At 35.9% G+C, this 23360-nt stretch overlaps 2 protein-coding genes across 2 annotated transcripts; both read right to left on the bottom strand.

Annotated features, from left to right (window-relative positions):
• Positions 1 to 218: 218 nt before the first annotated feature.
• On the bottom strand, positions 219 to 2814 carry LOC113308708 (probable polygalacturonase At3g15720). Its single transcript, XM_026557168.1, has 9 exons — positions 2757 to 2814; positions 2116 to 2268; positions 1882 to 2019; positions 1522 to 1695; positions 1230 to 1437; positions 1058 to 1139; positions 863 to 971; positions 574 to 684; positions 219 to 462 (listed from the first exon to the last, which is right to left on the bottom strand). Exons 1-9 carry the CDS (start codon positions 2757 to 2759, stop codon positions 241 to 243), a joined length of 1200 nt encoding a protein of 399 aa, XP_026412953.1. The 5' UTR covers positions 2760 to 2814; the 3' UTR covers positions 219 to 240.
• Positions 2815 to 7493: 4679 nt separating this feature from the next.
• Positions 7494 to 9172, bottom strand: LOC113311145 (probable polygalacturonase At3g15720). The gene is made up of 6 exons (XM_026559998.1): positions 9044 to 9172; positions 8830 to 8967; positions 8510 to 8683; positions 8260 to 8410; positions 8027 to 8165; positions 7494 to 7599 (listed from the first exon to the last, which is right to left on the bottom strand). Exons 1-6 carry the CDS (start codon positions 9170 to 9172, stop codon positions 7494 to 7496), a joined length of 837 nt encoding a protein of 278 aa, XP_026415783.1.
• Positions 9173 to 23360: the final 14188 nt, after the last annotated feature.

Raw genomic sequence — 23360 nt, 5'->3', positions numbered from 1 at the left:
CACTAAATAGAAAGAAATTACAAATAAAAACATGGAACCGTCTGGAAAGAAGAAAAAAAACTGAAGATTTTATCAATGAAGTAAAAAAAAACATGTGCTAAATTCTGAAATAAAAGATATAAGAGTAGAAAATTTATTAATGAATTAATGAAATAAACAACATGTGAGATTCTCTGAAACAACAAACAGAAACGAAGAATACACTTTTCTTCCTCCGAGAATGCCAAATTCAAAAATAAATCATGTTAAGCAAGGAACATCAGGAGATGTCTCAATGACTGTTCCACGAGCATTCTCACAATTAGAAGAGGCTACGGAATTTGTTGATTGTATGTTGATGTTGCTCATGGAGATGCTTGTGCAAGGTATAACTGCGCTGCAGTTCAAATTAATTACTATATCATTTGTCGAAGTTCCGCTAATTCCATTGAACGTTACATCGCTAATTGCAACAGCAGACGCCTGTAATGCATATGAATGAATTACTCAGTATTTGGACAAATTGCAAAAACAAGCTCTTTTTGATTCATCATAATATCATATAAACAAATGTTTCATTAAGTGACTTCTTACTTCTACCGAGCTCTGGTCACTGAAGTAGTGTTGATCAATGACAATAGGGTTATACACTTCTGATACAATAATTTGGTCGAATGATATTTTTCTTGCGAATCCCCGGCCTCCCTGGAAAATAAAAATCAATGTAAGGATAAAAAGGTGTTAATAAGATCATTTAATCAATTACTTTCCTAAGATAAGAGTAATAATATTTATTTTCATTTCGGTAAATCAGTCATAAAGTTTGTTTAATTTTTTTTCTTTGTTTGTTTATTTACAAATACAGTGAATGATTTATACTCACTTCCCATGTCTTGATCCTTGCTCCATTCATAGTTCCAGAAAAGATAACACTATGAACATGCACTTCTTCAACTGTTTCCTCCTTCCCATTTTTTCCTAAGCTTCCAATGCTACAAAAAACATATGAACTGTAAACTTATAGCCGATGTCACTGTAGTATACAATGGAAATTTGAAAGTATAAAATGTTCACCAACCTTATACCATGTCCAGGACCGCAATTCACGTCGGTTATATTGATAAACTTGCATCCTCCATTGATAGCAACACAATCATCTCCTAAGAATACATGATCATAAGTTAATACCTTTCTAAACGTGATCGCATTTAAAGAGGCTATACATGTAAATAACATTTAATTAAGTTTACCGGTTCCGATGGAAGAGTGTTCGATTCGGATGTTTTGTGAAAGACTAATGTCAATACCATCAGTATTGGGACTGTCCTCAGGAGCAATTATGTTTACGTGAGAAATCACCACGTTATTACAATCACTTATAGAGATGTGATTTCTTTGGCTATTCACATGCGTCAACCAGCTCAATTGACAATCATTACAGTTTTCCAATCTTAATGCCTACATCAAATCCAACAATATTATCAAACAATTTTGGTAGATAATCCCACTTGTATAACTTTGGAAAATATAAAATCTAATTACCGATGGTCTGTTTTTGTCATGTAGATCCCACCAATATGAACCTCGACCGTCGATTCGACCAGATCCATTTATTGTTAGACCATTCACATTGTTGAATGTGATCCAAGTATCAGTGGGTCGGGATTTTCCACCGCTCCAACCCTCCCTTGTAGGTGCAACAATATCCCCATCAACCTGCGATTAAAAATAAATATTGTTGAATTTGATTCCTTGAGCCATATCTAGTACTTGATTTAATAAAATGGTATGAAACATTACAAACATATTAATAAAGGGAATGAATCAAATACAAGAAATTAACATTGGTTAAAAAAAGCAGAACAAAATATATCATATAACATCATCATTTCTTTAATTTACCTGTATAAATGGTTTTTGTACTGTGCAAGTACCATTGAAGCTTATACGACTCACTACGAATGTTTTTCCCTTTGGTACGACAAGGATTGCGTTAGTTGCGGCTGTATTACACATCGTTGTCCACGCATCTAGAAAAGCCTACACAGATGTTCATAATCACGTTCAAATATGCACATAAATTAATTAAGGGACCCATTAATTATTTAAGTCATTAGTTCCGGTTGTATTACTTACTTGGTAGTCGTCTGCGATGCCATCTCCAATGGCACTATGGTCCATGACATTGAAAACGGGATTCTCATCGTTACCATATCTACTTGCACCAATCGCCTTCCCTTGGATTATGCTTAGTGAACAATATATCACCCAAATAATACGAAAGAATTCCTGAACACGAACCATATAATCATCAGATGTTTATAAAAAGTATGAAAAAAAAATATATACGATTTGGTCATACTAATCATAATATTCTTATGTTGGTAGTCTCTGGTACATAAATGCTTACAAGAGTTTAATATTAAACTCCATGAAAAACACGAAAAACTGACCCTTTTTTTATTATCGATTAGTAATATTCATTGTTCGAAACATCAAATTTAGTTAGCGAAAATTTAAGCAACACAATTTTTATTTATTCTTTTTGGATGAGAATAAAAAAGAAAACCAGGCTCATGGTAAGAAACTCAGATTTGAGCCTATCACTAAAATCTAACATAATCGATCAAAAAGAAAACAAATTAAAATAGAGAAATTGTTTTTATAAAAAATAATAAAATCTCCACCAACTAATACTAAACTATGATCATCCCATTGATGAAGAGATAGGACATGTATAGAAATCAAGAAATAATAGAAAAGAGAACAATTCGCACCATCGATTAGAAAGAAATAATAGACGGTCGTATAAATATTTGTATAGAAAAAATACATATATCTGTGTAGTATGATTTTGTTGTCTTATGTTGTTGGGTATATATATAGATATACATAGAGTAGGTGAATTATACTTTAGGTTTTCAATGTATTTTAAGAAAGAAACTCAACGACAGTATGAATACATAGTTGGCGATAAGATTTCTAAGAATCTTCATTACAAAATTAAAAAAATGCATGAATTATAGCTTTAGAAACAACTAAAGAAAACATGGATGTATTTAATATCTAATATATGGTAGTATTTTATTACAAATACCATATTTAAACCCCGCGTTTTCATATTTGAAATATTAATTCTTTCATCTTTGAAATCTTAATACTAAATGATAATAATTAGAGTGAGTAATTAATACTTGCTAGACATATTTGTTTTTATTACCCTTTGTGTAACATGAGTGTTAGGATATGCTCTTCTTTGGTTATTTTTACTGTTTGACTTTCATTGCTTTAGAATAGGGTTTGCCTTTGTTTTTACTTAAGTGGTTGTTGTTTAAGCACAAGTCTATCGGTAATTTATGTTTTCTTACAACATATTTACCTCTTTTATAACCTCTGTCATGCTATCACGAGGGGCGATCCTTTAAGACATCACGTCTAGGGTTTTGCTCTCCATTATTGCTTCCGACGCTGGGTCATCTTTACTACAACTTCATCTATTTCAACTACAACCACATATTCATTATCACTTGTTATGATCACTACTTTTTAATCCACCTCTATACCATGCACTCATTATCATCTTTTACTTCTTCAGATCTACAGTACTTCTCCATCTACTTCTATGTTATTTCTTTTTCATCAATAACTTATATTACCTTTTTTTATCATATCTACAATCATCTTTCACATCACTGTCCTGTGAATCTGAAACCTTTTCAATCATGTCTGATTCACAACCACACTATAAAATAACCACAAATTTTCCATTTCAAAACATCACACATCTTATTTCTCTAAAACTTGACGAAACAAATTATCTCATCTGGAAAAAATCAGATGGAATATGTACTCATAAGAACAAATCTGTTCGATTACGTTGATGGCACTATTAAACCTCCACCAACAGTTATCAAAGTTGGTGAACTACTTAATCTAAACCCAGCTTTTCTTAAATGGAGAAAGTGGGATAAATTTGTCAATAACTTCTTAAAAACCACCTTTTATGATGCTCTGTTCTGGGTTGTGCTACTACTGAAGATGTATGGCTTTACCTTGCTAAAGAATTCTCAAATCAATTCAGAATTCGTAGATCTATGCTTCGTACTCAATTACAAACAACAAATAGAGGATTTCGTCCTGTTGTTGAGTTTCTTCATGAGGTTAAAAGTATCATTGATTTTGTAGCCGCTACCTGTTGCTGATTCTGACATTGTTATGTATTTTTTAATGGTTTGGGACGTGTTTTTGATAAATTTGTTATTGCTATTAAAAATCGTAATAACCCCTTAAGCTTTGTGGATCTCAAATCCAAGCTATTAACTCATGAACAATGGCTTAAAGACCAACATCTAGATTGAGACCTCTGTTGCTTTAGATTCAGTGGCCAACTCTGCCTTTTTTACTAGAAAAACCGTTTCTTCTAGTTCTGGTTCATCTAGCACTGGATCTTCTAATACTGGTAATTTCACAACAACATAAAGGTTTATACAAATGAAAAACCAACTTCTCAATACGTTGATTACTTTGCTATTGAATGTCAAATCTGCAAGAAAAGGGGCAGTTCAAGGAATAGTGGTCCAAATAGAAATCCACATGCTAATTCTACAATACAAGTCAATACTTCTTGCATATGAAAACATCCTACTTTTCCTGCTACCGTTTTTTGGTTGACTCAGCTGCAACAAGTCATATGACAATTACTCTTGCTGGCAGCTCTGTATTGCATCCACAAGGATATTCACTCTCTCTAATGTGCTATTTGTTCCTCAACTTATACAGAATATTATATCTGTTGGAGTTTTTACTAGAGAAGATAACTGCAAAATTGGTTTTACTCCATGGGGTTATGAAGTTACTGACCGTGATTCTCAACATATTTTGGCTGAAGGTGTCATAAATCAAAACTTGTATCTTGTTGACTCTTCTTCACCAGAAAAAGCTTTGACCTTTATTGTTGCATCTCCTTCTTAATGGCATAAAAGATTGCGACACCTTGCTCATCATATTTTTAAATCTTTACAATACTCAAATCAAATTTCTTTTTCCTCTGGTAAATTTGATGACGTATTCTTGTCATCTTGGTAAGAGTAAGCAGTTACCCTTTACTTCTTCAGAAAGAACCACATCTCATCCATTGGGATTGGTGCACTGTGATATCTGAGTAGTGCCAATTTTTTTTTCTATTTCCTTTTCTCTTTCCTCTTTCTCAACTTTGTCTCTGAAAACCCCTCAGCCACATGAAAATTTAACCTTCTTCTGCTCAGATCGTCTCTTTCGGAGCAGATCTGAGCAAGAGAAGCTCAACCCAATCTAATCATTTCTCTAATATCCTTGTTCCATAGTTTTACTAAGATTTTGGCTTGATTCAGATAGTTTCTAGATTTAGGTTTGATTTCAATAGGAGTTGTTTAGGCTTTATTATTATCTGTTATAGACTTGGTTTTAATCTAGTATTTGGGTTTTGGTTGTTCATCTTCAATAAACTAAAGAGTTGGCAAAAGTTAAAGGAAATAGATTTCTCTAGAAAGAATCAATCACCACCAACAACAAGAACAACAACTACTCAATATATGGAAACGAAGACAACAACAACTGGATCAAGATCATCTTCAACAAGTTCATCTATCACTACAACTGTTAACACATCCCCAAAGCCGAGTCAGCCCGACTCAATCCGTTCCAGGACAATTCAGAATACCAGGGCTACTTCAAACACTGTTGTTGCTATTGTTACCCCTGCTACTTTGGTTACTGCCTTGGCTATTGTTCTTACTTGGGTTATTTTCACCTTGATTGTAATAGGCAATCTAAATTTAAAAATCACAGTCCATGTTATACACATGTTATGAGAAACATTGCATTGGGTCTGATCCAGTCATTGGCTTGTTCCTTGATGCAAACTAGTTTTGTTTTTAAAACTTGTTTGTCTCTGTAGGTTATGTTCTCTCCTTTGAGAGAGAAAATAAGGTCCTCTGAAATAGTTCCTAGATTTGGAAAGATAGAATATGTAGGAAAGAATTGGCGGAGATACTATAATTTGTATGAACCTGTAATGATCTTGAAACAACTTTGTAAGGTTTCTTATTTTCGCAATCAGAGTTATCAATATATTTACTGAGGGTTAACCTCTTTTTCGAAGAAAACAAAAAGAGAGGCACAATTCAGCTATTCAAGGTCCCCAAAGTAGAGAATGCAGACATAACAACTGGAAAAGTTACTCCAAGTCTGAACATTTAGAATTGTATCCTCTCATCCAATCGAGTTCCGAACACAATGTTAAATATTAGTAGTGTTCTGAATCAATGTCACGTGACAGGAAGAAAATCGATTATTTCAGAGTTGATTTTGATAATTTTTACAATGGAATTCCCATGATGCCCCATAGATGGAGCCACATGGAAGGGTGTGAAATTTCCCACCAAGCCCAGCTGGCTCTCAAGCCCAATATCGACCATTTTAGTGCAATTTTTAGCCCTTCTTGCCCCATTTGCACCCCTAATAAAATGTGCACCCACGGGTGACTTCCATACCCATTTCTCAAAAGCTAGCTCTTTCCATGGGTGCCTCTTGACTGGTTGACTCGTAAACTAGGTCCGAACAGCAATTAGAATATGCAATAATTACTCAGAGTAATTCTTTTTTTGCTTTTATTTTGTTTTTATCTTCCCTTTTCTGCCTACGGGAGGTTCTGACTTTACGTTCCCCTTTTGCTTCCGTTTTATTCATAAATAATTTTTTTTCGGAAAAAAGAAAAAATCTATGTTCCTCAAAACAGAAAGAAATTGTAATTAACAAGATGGACCGGTATGAAACACAAAATTGAGAAGATTTTATTAATTAATGAAATAAAGAATATGTGAGATTCGTTGAAACAAAAAACAGAAAATAAGATTACACTTTTTTGCCGAGAATGCCAAACAAACAAACTATGTTAAGCAAGGAACATTAGGAAATGTCGCAGTGGCTTCCACGAGCATTGTCACAATTAGAAGAGGCTACAGATTTTGTTGATTGTATGTTGATGTTGCTCATGGAGATGCCTGTGCAAGGTACAACTGCGCTGCAGTTCAAATTAATTACTATATCATTTGTCGAAGTTTCGTGAATTCCAATGAACGTTACATCGCTAATTGCAACAACATACGCCTGTAATGCATTAAGTGAACTTCTCAAAATTTTGATCAAATTAGACAAAAACAAACTATCTTTGATTCATCATACGAATGTAAGTAACTTCATACTTCTACAGTGCGGTGGTCACTGAAGTAGTGTTGATCAATGACAACATGATTATATACTTCTGCTATAGTAATTTGGTCGAATGATATTTTTCTTGTGAATCCTCGGCCTCCCTGGAAAATAAGTAAGGTAAGGAGGACAATTTGAAGAAAAAAAATGCTAATTCTTATTTATTCGATCACTTTTTATATTTTCAGGTTTTAGGATTCAGGGTTTTATATTTTCATTGTTTTTCAATGACTAATTTTCAAATAAGTAGCATATGTACTCACTTTCTATGTCTTGATTCTTGCTCCATCCATAGTTCCAGTAAAATGAACATTTTGAACATGCATTTCTTCAACTGTGTCCTCTCTTCCATTAGCTTCTAAGCTTCCAATACTATAAAATATACAAATCGTAAAATTAATTTAGAAAAAAAAATGTAAATTTGTATTCACAAAATTGGTTAAAAATACCAAAATCAACAATTCCTGGGTGAAAAAGACATTTAAAATTTGATAATGTTTAAATGGACAAAAATGTAAAAATAATCAGGATGTAAACAATTTCATCCTACCCATTTTCAGATACTTTTTCTTATTTTTAATTTACATCATGATGGATCCAGTTTCATCCTTGCTATTTTTTAAGTTTAAGTCAGGATAAATCCATTTTCATCCTTGCTATTTTTTTGGTGTCCATTTCACCCATAATAATTTTTACTCGTCCATTTGAACAATTTTTTAAAAATATTTGGACAAATGACCCATTTTCTGATTTATATTCCACGTTTATGGGAATTTGAAAGTATACAACGTTCACCAACCTTATGCCATGTCCAGGACCGCAATTCACGTCGGTAATATTGATAAACTTGCATCCTCCATTGATAGCAACACAATCATCACCTGAGCTTACAAGAAAATAAGTTAATACCTTTCTAAATGTGATCGCATTTAAAAAGGCTATACATGTAAATAACATTTAATTAATTAAGTTTACCGGTTTCGATGGAAGAATGTTCGATTCGGATATTTTGCGAAAGACTGGTGTCAATACCATCAGTTTTATGACTGTCTTCAAGAGCAATTATGTTTATGTGAGAAATCACCACGTTATTAGAATCACATATGGAAATGTGATTTCTTTGGCTATTCACATGCGTCAACCAGCTCAATTGACAATTATTACAATTTTGCAATGTTAATGCCTACATCAAAATCCAACAATACCGTCAGACGTATGAATTCTACTAATTTTGGAAGATAATCAAACCAGTATTTCTTTGGCAATTCTAAGATATTGTTACCGATGGTCTGTCTTTATCAGGTAGATCCCACCAATCTGAACCTCGACCGTCGATTCGACCTGATCCATTTATTGTTAGACCATTCATATTGTTGAATGTTATCCAAGTATCAGTGGGTCGAGGATTTCCACCGTTCCAACCATCCCTTGTGGGTGCAACAATATCCCCATCAACCTGCGATCAAAAATCAATATTGTTTAATTTGATTCCCTGAGCCATATCTAGTACTTGAACTAGATTACAAACATATTAAAGAAATGAATTAAATACAAGAAATTAACATTGGTAAAAAGGAAGAACAAGTCATTTCACTAGTTTACCTGTTTAAATGGTTTTTGTACTGTGCAAGTACCAATGAAGCTTATACGACTCACTAAGAACGTTTTTCCCTTTGGTACGAAAAGGATTGCATTAGTTCCGGCTGTATTGCACATCGTTGTCCATGCATCTAGAAAATCCTGCAGAGATCGTCATAATCACGTTAAAATATGCAGATACATATATAAATTAAGACGTTAGTTCCGGCTGTATTACTTGGTAGTCTTCTGCGATGCCATCTCCAATGGCTCTATAGTCCATGACATTGAAAACGGGATTATCATCGTTGCCAAATGACTTTTTGAAACCATATCTATTCGCAACAATCGCCTTCCCTTGGACCATGCTAAGTGAACAACATATCACCCAAAAAATGCGAAAAAATTCCTGAACAAGAACCATATTATCATGAGATGTTTATAAAAATATGAAAAAAATAATATGCCGATTTGATCGTATTATCATAGTATTCATGTTGGTACTCTCATACATATATATGCTTACAAGAGATTAATATTAAACTCCATGAAAAATACAAAAACTGGCATTTGATTTACCTATGAACCATCAGTAATACTCATAGTTCAAATTAAAGAAGAGAAAAGAAAAATTATACAAAATAATAAAATCTCCACAACAAATACAAACTATAGTCATCCTATTGATGAAGAGATATGACATGTATATAAATCAAGAAATAATAGAAAAGAAAACATTTATCACCATCGATTAGAAAGAAATAATAGATCGCCGTATAAATATTTGTCTGGAAAATAAACATATACTACCTGTGTGTAGTATTATTTTGTTGTGTTATGTTGTTGGGTATATATATAGTATATACATAGATATACGTAGAGTAGGTGAAATTTTCGGTGTATATTAAGAAAGAAACTCAAACACACTGTGAATACATAGTTGGTAATAAGATTCCTAAGAATCTTCATCAACATATTAACAAGATGCATGAATTACAGCTTTAAAAACAACTAAAGCAAATATGATGAATTTAATCTCTAGTATATATGGTAGTGTTTTTATTACAATAATAATAATATCATATTTAAACCCCGCCTTTTTCATATTTGAAATATTAATTCTTTCATATTTGAAATCTTAATACTAAATGTTAATAGTTAGTGAGTAATGAATACTAAATTGCTAAATGTGTACCTCTGTTTGAGTTAGATATGAGTAATTTTGGGCGAGATTTCTGCTCTTCTAATAGTTAATACAGAATATAAGACCAAAAAAGAAATATATCTTTCTAGAGTTATTACTCATATTTTTATCGACATTTTTCTTTGGTTTCTGCCGTTATAAATTAGTGTGATGTAATAAAGTTTTTTTTTTCCTTTCTTTATTGTACAAGCAACGTAAAGTTAAGAACAATAAATTAGGATGATGTAATGCAGATGTCATTATGCTACAGTGATAAAATCGTAGGATGATAACATCAACTACCTAAATGCGAAACTCGTCGGCATCGGGGGTGGGAGTTATATCTTTCTTTCTTTTCCTAGTTATTTGAGCTTCTAGACAGTAGATCTTTAAACATTAACATATAAATTTTAGGATTTAACCATATCTAAAATAAAATAAAAAATAGTAACAAGTTACATAGGTAAATAGATAGATTTGATGTATGACTATTTTCCGCCGTTCACCTTTTTTGAGCTACATAAAAAGCAAGGATTTCACATTTAAAAAAGAAAAGAAAAAAGAATGAGTAAGAAGGAATGGGTGTAAATTGGGACGGGCCAGCACGTTTATGGCGCAGAAAAACACTTTAAAATTCGAGCACAATACGGCACAACACGTGACCGGCCCAACACGAGCACAACACGTTTGTTTAATGTGTTGTGTTGTGGCTGACAAATACACACATCCGCGTGGCACAACACGCCGCACGTGTTAGCACGCGACACAACATATCACGGCACACGAAGAAAGCACGCCACATCATGCTAAAACACAACACAATACATCACATTTGATGCATATTTCACAAAAGAATCATTGCTTTAGCCAATTTCTGACATTTTATTTTCGTTTTGCTAATTTATTTCTGTAATAATACATGTACTAACTAAAATATCTCAAAAATATTTATTTTGAAAAACATAAAATAAGTGTGCTAGCACATCACAACACGACACACCATTTTTTTTTTTGGCACATCACAGAACGACACACCATTTAGCACAGCACAACACATCATGTCTGAATCTCTGACACAGCACGCTAAACACGTGACTTTGTGGGCTGGGCTATGCCGGGCCGACACGTTTTACACCTCTAGATCAATCCTTTATATTATTTGCTTCTACATTATTGACAAAATTTATTTGCTCAAACAAAAGGTTCAAACTATTCAATTTATACAATGCAATAGAACCGTAACTCACAATCGTCTAATTGAGAAAGAGCTGGAGGCATTAAAGTGTTTTTGAGGGATAACAAATACTCCCCCCATCCCATAAAAGGTGGATAGATGAATGAAATACCACATGCTATCTGCGGAACGGAGGTAGCGAGTTTTAGAGTCTAGTAGTTCACATAAGTCTATAAACAGGTGTAGTTGGGTATGGGAACTCAAATACGTAAACCCTTTTTTGTGTATCCAAAGCTCTAGGTGGTCTAGATTCATGAATTTAATTACTCCTTCCGTTCTTTTTTAATAAGCCAGTTTTGTTTTTAGCGAAATTTAAGGAAATTAAGAGAACTAATCATTGAAAGTGGTCCTCATGACACTTGTCAATAAAAGAAGTGAAGTGAAATGGTCCCCATGACACTTGTTAGCAAAAGAAGTAAAGTGAAGTGGTCCACATGACACTTGTCATCAAAAGAAGTTAAGAGAAAAGTGGTCCCAAAAAATTAAAATAACATTTGACTTTCCCAATTAGGAAACTGGCATATTTTTTGAAACTTTAATTTATAGAAACTGACATATTAAAAAAGAACGGAGGGAGTATTTTTTTAATATTACCACGCTTAGCAAGTTGGCCTAGAAAGCTTGCATTACTTTTTCCATCTTGAATGTAATTATGGGTTAAAGTGATAAAATCTATGGGTTAAAGTGATAAAATCTATATATTCTAAAAAATGTAATTACTTTTTCCATCTTGATAAATTAAAAGACACCAACTCTTGCATTTGGAAAAGCTTTACGTAGGAATAGTAGTAGTTAAACAACATTCTATCTGGGTTGTTAGATGTGGCATTAGAGTTATAATTTGGATTGATCGTAGGTTTTTTTTTTGGCTTAACACACCACCCACTCCTGTTGAGGGAGTCACTAATCATAGGGATTATTTGTACGTTTGTGATTTTTTGGTAGAGAACACTAGATAGTGGAACGTTATTTTGATCTATAGTACTTTCAGTCATGTCACACTGCCAAGGAAATTTGTGATATGACTTCCATCCATTGGAGAAGACACTTTAATCTGGATCCAGATATGAAAGGGAATTCACTGTTAAAAGTGCTTATCACACCCTTGGTAATATCAGGCCTGCTAGTGCTGTGGTGATTCTGTAAATTACGTTCCCGTTGAGGTTTGGAACATACGTGGAAGATAAACATTTCTCATAGAGTTAATCAAGGATAAATTTGCTAGGTTCAAGAATGACATAGGAATACATTGCAGTGTTTATAACTCTGAGGAAAAGATTATTGACCATCTATTCATATCTTGTCCTCATGCAGTGGCATGAAGAAATGTTGCCATGATATTCCATTTGCCGCAAGCATATATTCAACTAAGCTGTAGAAAAGTTGTGTATATGTTTGAATGTTCCCAAGCACGTGTTTCCCAAAAGTAAGAAATGCAGACATATCAACTGGAACAGTTGTATCCTGTCGTCTAACCAAGTGTCCAATATCAGTAGTATTTTAAATCAAATCTCACATGACAGAAACAAAATCGAGTATTTCAAAGCTGATTTTGATTTTTTTCCACAAAGGAATGCCCATGACCAGGGCGGAGTCATATGGACGGGTGTGCAATATGCCACCCAGTCCAACTGGCTCCTAAGCCCAATTTTGATCATCTTGGTGCAACTTTTAGCCTATTTGCACTTCTCGTAAAATATGCATCCATTGGTGACTTTCCCACCCATTTCGTAAAACCTGGCTCATCCTATGGGGGCCTCTTGACTGGTTGACTCAGGTCTAAACAGCAATTTGATTATGCAATAACTACTCGCATAGTCGCATAATAACTAAGTCCTACAGTTGAGTTAATGTTCCACTGAAAGGGAAAATTTCAATATATATTCAACTGAGTTCTATAAATTGGAATATGATGATCCTAACATTTTATTCATCGCCGATACTGGAAAATATGATGGTAGAAGATATTCTTTCTCCCCATCGGATGGATGTCAACATATTTTGCATGGATACAAACATGGGACTTACATGAAAGCCCTTGAAAAGAATTTTCGTATGAAGCGCTTTTAATGCGCTGTTTGTTAGGATTAGTCAAGTCAATTGTATTGTCATACATGTTCTTGTCACGTGTGTTATTCTTCTCTCTATGTATAAAACACTTTATTTTCCTGTCTCCGTAAGAAAAACACAACATCAATGCAATGCCTTTTAGTTTCTCATTAGTCTTCACATGGTATCATTCGGTTACGATCCATTACAAGGTTAATCAACCAAAAAAATTTCTGATATGTTTTCCTATTATCTTTTCAATATCAATCAGATCCTCAACACCAAAATTTTAATATCTTTCTCAATATTTCTACAAACCTTAATTTCATCTGGTGTTTCATCAATTCATTCGTGTTCTTGATTAATTTTTCATCAGACTTCATTTCCTATTCATCGTCTATGCCTACACAAACCAAACAAATGTCAAATCAAACTCAGAATTTACCTAATTCTTCTGCTGCTACTGATTCTCTATCTTTTACTTTACCTTTCAACAATATCTCAAATTTTGTTTCTCATAAATTGGATTCTACCAATTTTCTGCTTTGGAGAGATCAATTCGAGTCGATCTTGATATCGACTGATTTGTATGGATATGTTAATAGAGAAGTGCAAGAACCACGTGCTACAATTATTTCTGATGGAGCAATGATTCCTAACCCTAGGTGGATGTTACGGAGAAAGATTGATCAGTTCGTTGTAAGTTGTCTAAAGGATACTCTCACTCCAACTATCTCAGGTGATGTTCTTGGTCTTTAATCTTCTAGCGAGATCTGGAATTTTCTTGAAACTAGTTTCAGAAGCCAATGAGTGTCTAGGAAAAACTTATTACATAATCTGTTACATAATCTTAAAAGAGGTAATCAATCTGTTATTCTCCATCTTCAATCAGTTAAATCAATTGCTGATTCCCTAGCTGCTATAGGAGAAAGAGTAAGTGAATCCGATCTTATGATGAGTATCTCGAATGGGCAAGGAAGGGATTACGACAATTTTGGCATATATGCCTACAATAGAGAAGTTCCTTTTATCTTTGCTGAGATTAAGGCTAGACTGTTGAATCATGAGCAACGGATTATTCAACAACAATATGATCAGTCAAGTCAATTTGATTCTCAAAATGCATTAGCCTTTTATGGTAGCAATGTTCAGAATGGTAAAGCTTTTGGTGGCATTAGGAATAAGAATAAAGTATTTAAGCCACAAAGTTAGTTCAAGAATAGTACTTCTCATATTGGTTCTGGTTAACATTCACATACTTCTGGTGATAACTCTGGAGATGGGAATAGAAGAAATATTGTGGATTTTTCTCAGGTGGAATGCCAAATTTGTCGCAAAACTGGTCACTTTGAAAGCAAATGTTTCTTTAGATATGCACCACGAAAGACAATTGCTCCTACTGCTAATGTTGTTATTCAAGTTCGACCAGATATCTCAGTTGATCAAATCCAACAAGGTTTTAGGGTTTTCAAGTGAATGTTGCTTCCATATGTAATGATCCAAGTATTTATATGCATTGGTTATCTGATTCGGGGGCTACAACACATATGACTAGGGATTCTTCTAATTTACAATGTACTTCTTCATACACCGGCAAGATGAGAGTGGTCGTAGGAAACAGTAAGTTATTACCCATATCTCTTTTACTGGTAGTACAAATTTACAAACCGCTGAAACTAAGTTTACATTAAACAATGTTCTTTTAGTACCCGAACTGAAAAAATTTTTATTGTCAGTTGATTAATTTACTAAAGATAACTGGTGTTACTTTGTACTAGATCCTTTTGGCTATGAGATTAGAAATATGCATGATGAAATTCTTTTGGCTCATGGTAATATAGTTAATAATCTATATCACATTGCTCATTTACCAAATTCAATGTCTCCTACTTCTTGTGCTTTTACTACCTATTTATATGCTTCTCCAAATTTATGGCATAGTCGTCTAGGTCATCCTTCCAAGAAAATTGTTAAAGTTTTGCAGTCCAATAATCAAATTCCTCTTTAAAATGGTAGTTTTGATAATCTGTGTCATCCTTGCCAATTAGCAAAAAGTTCTAAATTTCCTTTTTCTTCTTCAGAATCTCATGAATGCTTTATCTTTCATTCATTGTGATGTTTGGGGCCCTGCACCAGTTGATTACATGGACAATTTTCGTTATTAACTCGTATTCGTTGATGACTTCAGCATATTTCGTTGGATTTATCCAATGAAACTAAAGTCAGATACAATACAATGTTTCTCACATTTTAAAACTCTAAATGAAAATCTGTTTTCCACAAAAGTTCTTCAGTTTCAAACTGATGGTGTCTCTAAAATGGTTAAAGGACCATTCAAAAGTTTTATTGATTCTGCTGGTATTATTTTATGCATTTCCTGTCCCAAGACACCGGAATAAAATGGTTTAGCTGAGCGAAAGCATCGTCACATAACATAAATTGGTAATACTCTTTTGATAATAGCTTCTTGTCCCAAGTCTTATTGGTATGTGTTGATGGTGGTTTTTGAACAAGGGGTAAAACCGTAAAACCTCACTATAGCATGAAGTCACCGATGACACTAGCACATTTATTAGAGCATTTAACGCGCTTATGTCAAAATTACCAGGGTACCATTTTTCAAATACTAAATTAGGGTTTCGATGCGCGAAACCCTAAATTCACACATACCGCGCAACCATTACGCAAAAAGCATGGCAAACATAACAAATGCACGCACCGTGCAATCATCGTGCAGAACACAGCAAATGCATGTACCGTGCAATCACTGCGCAAAAGCATGGCAATCATGCCCCTCACACATGTCACGCAACATGCCAAATGCACGCACCGCGCAATCATCGCGTGCACATACCGTGCAATAACTGCGCAAAAGCATGGCAATCATGCCACTCACACATGTCACGCAACATGCCAAATGCACGTACCGTGCAAACATCGCGCAAAACATAGCAATTGCACGTACCGTGCAATCATTGCGCAAAAGCATGGCAAACATGCCAAATGCACGCACCGTGCACTCATCACACAAAACATAGCAATTGCATGTACCATGCAATCATTGTGAAAATATGGAAACCATGCCAAAACTACAAATAATGCGCAACCGTTGCGCTAAATATGGCAACCACGCCAAACCGGAAAGCAACGCACAATCATCACGTTAACCATGCCCAAAATCCAAAAACGCACCACCATTGCAAAAAATGGCAACCATGCCAAAAGCGCGCGCCATTGACACATGCCATGCAACCCTTACAACCTGGCATGCCAAGCCGCGCAACCTAGGGCCAAAGCCTCCACACGCGCCATTGGCACATGTCGTGCAACCCTTGCAACCTGGCATGCCAAGTCATGCAACCTAGGGCCAAAGCTGCCACACGCGCCATTGGCACATGTCGTGCAACCCTTGCAACCTGGCATGCCAAGCCGTGCAACCTAGGGCCAAAGCCGCCACACGCGCCATTGGCACATGCCGTGCAACCCTTGCAACATGGCATGCCAAGCCGTACAACCTAGGGTAAAGCCGCCACACGAGCCATTGGCACATTCCGTGCAACCCTTGCAACCTGGCATGCCAAGCCGTGCAAACCTAGGGCCAAATCCGCCACACGCGCCATTGGCACATGCCGTGCAACCCTTGCAACCTGGCATGCCAAGCCTTGCAACCTAGGGCCAAAGCCTCCACACGCGCTATTGGCACATGCCGTGCAACCTTGCAAACCTGTCACCAAGCCGTGCAACCTAGGGCCAAAGCCGCCACACGCACCATTGCACATGTCGTGCAACCCTTGCAAACTGGCATTCCAAGCCGTGCAACCTAGGGCCAAAGCCGCCACACGCGCCATTGGCACATGCCGTTCAACCCTTGCAAACTGGCATGCCAAGCCGTGCAACCTAGGGCCAAGGCATACCACACATGCCATTGTCACATGCCGAGCAACACTTGCACTTTTTCACTTCCACTTGCACCCGACGTGCTTCCCAGGACCAAGGCATACCACACAGGCCATTTGCACATGCCGTGCAACCCTTGCACTTAGGCATGACGCGCCTACATCAAAGGCCACGATTTCTCTTATACAAAATCTCGACCGTCGAAGGTCACCACTGAGCCGGCAAGTCGCTCAATCTCAACTTATCAAACACCAGCGACATGCTACATGTTTTCCACGAAAACACTCGAGACATTAAAACGTATGTCACAAACTGGGGGATGCTCATTAGAGTTTTGGTTTGGCGGTCTACAGCGTGCGACGTACATGCCCGTTTCAAGAAAGTATAATAAGAATGAAACGGTTAGTAAATGCAGGAAGTTGGTGAAACGCTCTTTCATTATGGAACATCAATTCCATCAAATTCAATCAATACTAGGCGTTACCACCTCTTCCTATTTAACTCATCTGTTTCTTTTCTTACAGGGCCAGAGTACGTTTCACTTGGACTTGTATAAATGGGTTTTACCTATTTCCACCAAGACACAAGTTTTTGGCCAGGAAGAAATACAACACTCAGAAAAGAAACTCTTGCTAGCTTTCTCAAAGCTTTCATCTTCTGATACAAGTCAAGTACTACTCTTCCAGAACTGCTCTGGTCTCAACACTCTCTTCGCTTCCCTCCCTAAACCAGCCCTTCTGCTCCTCTTTGTGACCGAAGCAAATCCGGAATGACCATTTCTTGGTTTAGGCCATATTTGTATAAATTTATCTCTCGAATATAAATTATTCCCGTGCAGTACATTTGTTTAGGGTTTAGATTTGTTTCTCACCCACTCACCGAAATTACCAAAATTAGCAGAAACGGTTTTCACCGATAAACAATTGGCGACCACAGTGGGAGATTGATCTTTCGGTTACAATATCAACTTTCAAGAATCGATCTCATACTTCGATCCAGACATCATAATGGTAGATGTAGTTGCAGGAAATCCTACAATACACCCCTCGTATTATTTTATCGTTGATCAGCCTATTTTTAGGTTTACACTCTTAATTTTATTGATTAATTTATGAATATCCTTATAGAGAAAATAAAGAAATCAAGAATGATCTTTGCTCTCAACTTTCTATCTCCTATTTACTTATCTTTCACTCAAAAAAGATCCCTCTCTCCTCTACAACTCGAATGACTATTTATAAGAAAATACATAGTGGATGACAGCTAATCTATCCTTTATTTTTGGATATGGTTTGCGACATTCTCGCAACCTTACAAATGTTGACTTCGCAAGCTTTCTAATTTTCGCAAGACTATCACACCTTTCTCATGATCCTTGCTGATGTCGTTTCTGAAATTGTTCAGCGACGCTTTTGTGCAATACCGTTGTTAACTTCGCTGAGACATAACTGTTGCGAGATTCTGTTCATACATCTTGCCTCTTCTCATATCTTCTCTGCAAAGTAGAGAATAATGTGAGAAATGCCGCAACTCCTTATCTTTTCATATTCCACATTTATCACACGTACTCTCTCTCTTCCACTTATTTCTTGACACGTCTTCTGTAACCGCTACTTTTCAACCGCTCACATCTCTTCGTCTTAATGGTGTTTATTTCTTAGAGAAGTAAATTTTCTTTATATACTCTTCTCCCTCCCTTTTTCCATTTTTCTTTTTACTTTCTCTTCTATTTTTATTCTCTCATCTCTGCAACTCTGTCATTCTTCTGCAAATTCTGCTGCTGTAATTTTTTTTCCTTCAATTCTTTTACTTTCCATACATTCCCATACCTTTATTCAATCATGGCTCCAAGTGGTCATAGATATGAGAAGAATCTTCAAGATGTCCAAAAAGATCTTGCTAATAAAGGTCTTACACTCTCCCCATTCCTGTGTGAATGCCAAATCAATTCTTTCTGTCAAGCTTTTCTCCAATCAAAATTGTGATGATCAATCAATCATAATTTCTAGGTCAAATTCTCGCAGGTCTCCCTTCCTCTTTATAACCCAGACATTCCTTTATTTTATGAAATTCTCGCTCATCCGGGATTTTCGCGAGCCATTTTCCAACTAAGTGGGGATTGCATCCGTCTATGCTAGAGTTCGCTAATCGTGGTGCTGGTAGAGGATCTCTTTACTCCAGAACTTAGGGATCCAAAATTCGCAACCTAGAATAGTTGCTGAGAAGTATACAGTGGCGAATTTCTTTGAAAATACGAACTTATCTCCATGAAGAAGAGAATACTCTCTGGGGTATTCGATTAAGAAGAAAGATAACATTGATGAAGCCAAAATTCTTATGCAAGATATTGACTGGCATTCTGGTAAAAACACAACTCCTCGCCAATCCAAAGATGACAAATGGTGTGTTTCCTTTAATGCTAAAGGGTCCTTACATTGCTGGATCAAACGTTCTTCCTGCGAATCTCGCTGCATATCAACCTTGGGTTTTCTCCTGGAGAAAGGAGAAAGAGGTATACTTCTCCCCTTTAACTCATTTTATTTCTTTATTGATTTTTACTATTGTTCGCTAACTCTTGCGATATTCCGCAGATCCAAAAACTAAAGATAGTTATAACAGGACTGGGAAATCTAGTACTCTGTTAGCTCTTCGCTCATATACAGATGAGGTAAGAAATTTTCTCTTATGACTTTAAATAGTACTGTTTCCATGCTCCATTTCTTATTCTATCTGTGTGCGAAGATTATTGCTGAAGTAGAAGAATCTGCTGATGCTGCGAAGATTGGTGATAAAGGTAAAGGTGCTCTTCGCAGGAAAAATCAACTGGTCCTCCTCCAAAGAAAAAAAAGTTCGTTCTTCTTCTCCTTCAAATGTTCTTCCTAACGAAATTCTGAAAGTGACAAGGATGATGAGGATAATGATGATCTCGCTGCAACTGAAGATTCTCCACCGAATCTTCTATGGCTAAGCTTTCTGGCCTCTTTTGATTCTCTACAAGGAATGGGAGATAGCCAATTCGCAAATACCTGCAAAGCTCTCGCTACCCTTGTGATGTCCCTTTACTAGATGGTGATAGCTCTCTTCGCGGAGTTTCTAGATCAGTGACTCCCGACTTCTTGCATTCTCTCAATAGTTGGTATACTTTTATCTTTTTACTTCTTCATTGTTATAACTCAAAATCTCTTTCTATATTAATATTTTTTATTTCTTTTCGCAGGCTGGAAAAGCTTCTTTTGCGTTGCCTCAGATCTAGAGAGAAGACGCGAAATCTTGAAAAGAAGAATCTTCAATTTCGCAAAAGGAATGAAGAATTGGAAGTTGAAGTTAAAGGTCTTCGCGAGAAAATAGACAATTAGAAATTGATTCTTCCTCTTATAAGAACAAAATTTCTAGTCTTCAACAAGCTAATAATCAGCTTTACGGTATATTACTTTTCTCTTTTCTCTTTATTCATTCATCTTGTTGTTTTATCTTATTTAAATGATCCTTTTTGCAGACATTTATGGTCTTTCTGATGAAGCTACCCTTCTTCGTCATTTCCTAATGCCTTGGATAATGATACCCTTCTTGAACGTCTTAACAATTCCTTAAATAGCTTTTCAATGATAGAATTTCATCTCTTTCTCTAAATGAACTTAGATCAAATTTCGCCTCTTAGAAATTGATCATAGATCCAGTTTAGGCTTAGCCAACAGATTTAAGCGTCTCCTTATTGATTCCAAAGAGAAAACCAATGAGTTGAGAACCAAATTAGCGGTCTCATAGATGATAAATCGTATCTCTGATCAAGGTGCCAAGGCTTGGCGAAATTCCAAGAGGCTCTCCTTGAAGTTCAACTTGAGCGAGATGAAGCTAACCGCAAGAATATTGAACTCTGCGAAAGGGAAAATCAAATTCGTTCTCGTCTTCTCATAAGTAGTGAGGATGAATTTGTCTGGGCTGCGAAAATTTTAGATGATGCTAGAAAAGATTTAGGCGTAAATGTTAGTCTCCAAGTTGAACATACAGCCTTGATTAGAGACATGATTTCTGACAGAGAAGGTTGCTAATTGCTCTTCTTTACTAATCTTTTGCTTCTTATAATTTTCATCAAGTTAATAATTGGTTGTCTTTTGTTCGCAGATTCTGAAAATAAATATCGTGAAAAGATTGAAGAACTTGAAGCTGAAAAGGAGGAACTCGCAAAGAATCTTTCTTCTCGCAACGACAAGTATTCTAGATTGAAGAATCAAATCAAATCACCATTGAAATTTTAAGAATGACGCTATGCATTTTCGCAATCAAACCATCCAGATGGTTTGTGATGATCATAATATCCCACATTCTGATTACCCTTGTCTTTTAGAAGAAATCCCACAGAATACTCCCAGTTTGATTATCTCTGATAGTGAAGCTGACGATGAAGAATCTGATAGTGATGGAAGTTCTGATGGTGATGAGGATTCTGACGCAGATGAAGAAGGAAATAATCTGATGAAGATAATGAAGGATTAACCAAGAAATAGTCTTTATTCTTCTTTGATTCTTTGTAACTTGTATATTTATTTCTTCTTTCTGTATATTTGTGTTTCTTTCATTTTGGCCTGCGTAAATTAAAACAATTCTTCTTTGCAATACAGTTAATCAATATAATCATTAATTCTTGAATTTTTGAGTAAATCTCTCATATGGAGACAAATAACATTTTCTAATTTCATACATTCCCATACTTGCCTCTGTTATTTGAATCCAAATGAGAGATTTCATAAACTTTTCTTATTGTATAATTTCGCAACTCTTGCGAAGTGAATTTTAAAATCTCATTCCTGTGTGTCTTATTTTGCCTTCCTAATTAAAGGTCTTATTATGCCACCTCTTGTCATTGCGACAAAATCGCAGGACGTCCTTGCACTTTCATGCAAACCCATTGATCTTGCCTTAACTTTTCTTCTTTGTATTATGGCCTCTTCAGGAATATTGCGACAATATGACAGGCCTAAATATTCTTGCGAAAATAAAGCCCCATGACATTGCCGTCTTGCGATGAAATCGCAGGACGTCTTCGCACTTTCATGCGAAAACCCATTGATCTCATCTTATCTTTTTCTTTTGTATTATTGCCTCTTCAGGATGTTGCACAAATATGACAAGCCTTAATATCCTTGCGAATAAAAGCCTCATGACATTTGCGTCTTAAGACACTTATCAGCTCCCTAATGGAGGGTGCCGCCCTTATCTCCCCCTGGTTGCCCCTTCAAGGAGGCGTACTTCTACCATACAAGGTTAGCTCCTCCCATCCAGTCTTAACAACAACCAGTTGTTTTCGCCTCTCTATCCCTTTTACCTATAGGGCTTATGGTTACGAGACTGCACCCTAAGTGGGGTTTTCTTCGGCCGAGTGCAGTATAAGCCAAGACTTGTCAAGAATGGCAAGGACGCTTCAAACGCCCTCGGCACTCTTGACTCAACCGTGTACCTCGGCGCCTTGATCAGATCTGCACTCCTTGGGAGAGTCCTTATTACCTTAGTCGCCCAACCTAAGTCATATGCTTAAGTTGAGAATCCAAGGTGCCTCTCCCGGATGGGCTTTTTGACCCCAAATCTCCATGACTCAGGTTCCGGTGGCGGTGTAGCCTTTCCCTGAGTCATGTAACAGGTACCCCCTAATATGACGTACTTTAGGTCTTACATTTGCCTCTTGCGAAATTTATTCGCGAACTAGGGTGTACGCCATAAAGGTTCGCCTCTTTCTCTTTTGTCATTCTTTTGATTATTTTCTGTAAAATTCATTATCTCTGCGAGAGTCTCGCAATTCATAATATTGTATCTGAATTTCGCAATCTCAATTTTGTTGTTCAATCAAATGTATTTTTGAGAATTTTACTTATTGCGAGATTATCGCAACAACTTAATCATTCATACATTTCTTGTTTTATTACTTTTGCCCTCCTCTGCTTCTTTATGATTTTCTGCTACTGCTTCCTTGGTAATGGTATGTTCATCCTTTTTACCTGAGCTAGCATTGATTTGTAACATCTCTTCTCCTTTCTTTTCGATTGTATCCACCATCAACTTCTCACTTCTTTGTACATCCTTGATTTTGTGTCGCCAGTTTCCTTCTTTTTGCTCTTCCTTCGCAAGATTCTATCTCAGTTTCGTAACATTTCTTTCCTTCAACCCAATCTCCCTTTATGATTCCTACACCATTGGGGT

This window comes from Papaver somniferum, chromosome 9 (genome assembly GCF_003573695.1).
Source record: "Papaver somniferum cultivar HN1 chromosome 9, ASM357369v1, whole genome shotgun sequence".
NCBI classification, from domain to species: Eukaryota; Viridiplantae; Streptophyta; class Magnoliopsida; order Ranunculales; family Papaveraceae; genus Papaver; species Papaver somniferum.
This window is presented reverse-complemented; position numbering and strand designations above follow the sequence as displayed.

Bases quoted from the DNA above. Each gene is read 5' to 3' on its own strand.
- LOC113308708 (XM_026557168.1), bottom strand. The intron at 1,696-1,881 runs GTAAATTAAAGA...TTTTAATCGCAG, and splicing joins TACAAAAACCATTTATACAG to GTTGATGGGGATATTGTTGC. The intron at 1,438-1,521 runs GTAATTAGATTT...GATTTGATGTAG, and splicing joins ATGACAAAAACAGACCATCG to GCATTAAGATTGGAAAACTG.
- LOC113311145 (XM_026559998.1), bottom strand. From the start codon at position 9,172: ATGGTCCAAGGGAAGGCGATTGTTGCGAATAGATATGGTTTCAAAAAG. The intron at 8,968-9,043 runs GTAATACAGCCG...CGATCTCTGCAG, and splicing joins GCATCGCAGAAGACTACCAA to GATTTTCTAGATGCATGGAC. The intron at 7,600-8,026 runs GTTGGTGAACGT...TATATTTTATAG, and splicing joins GGTCCTGGACATGGCATAAG to TATTGGAAGCTTAGAAGCTA.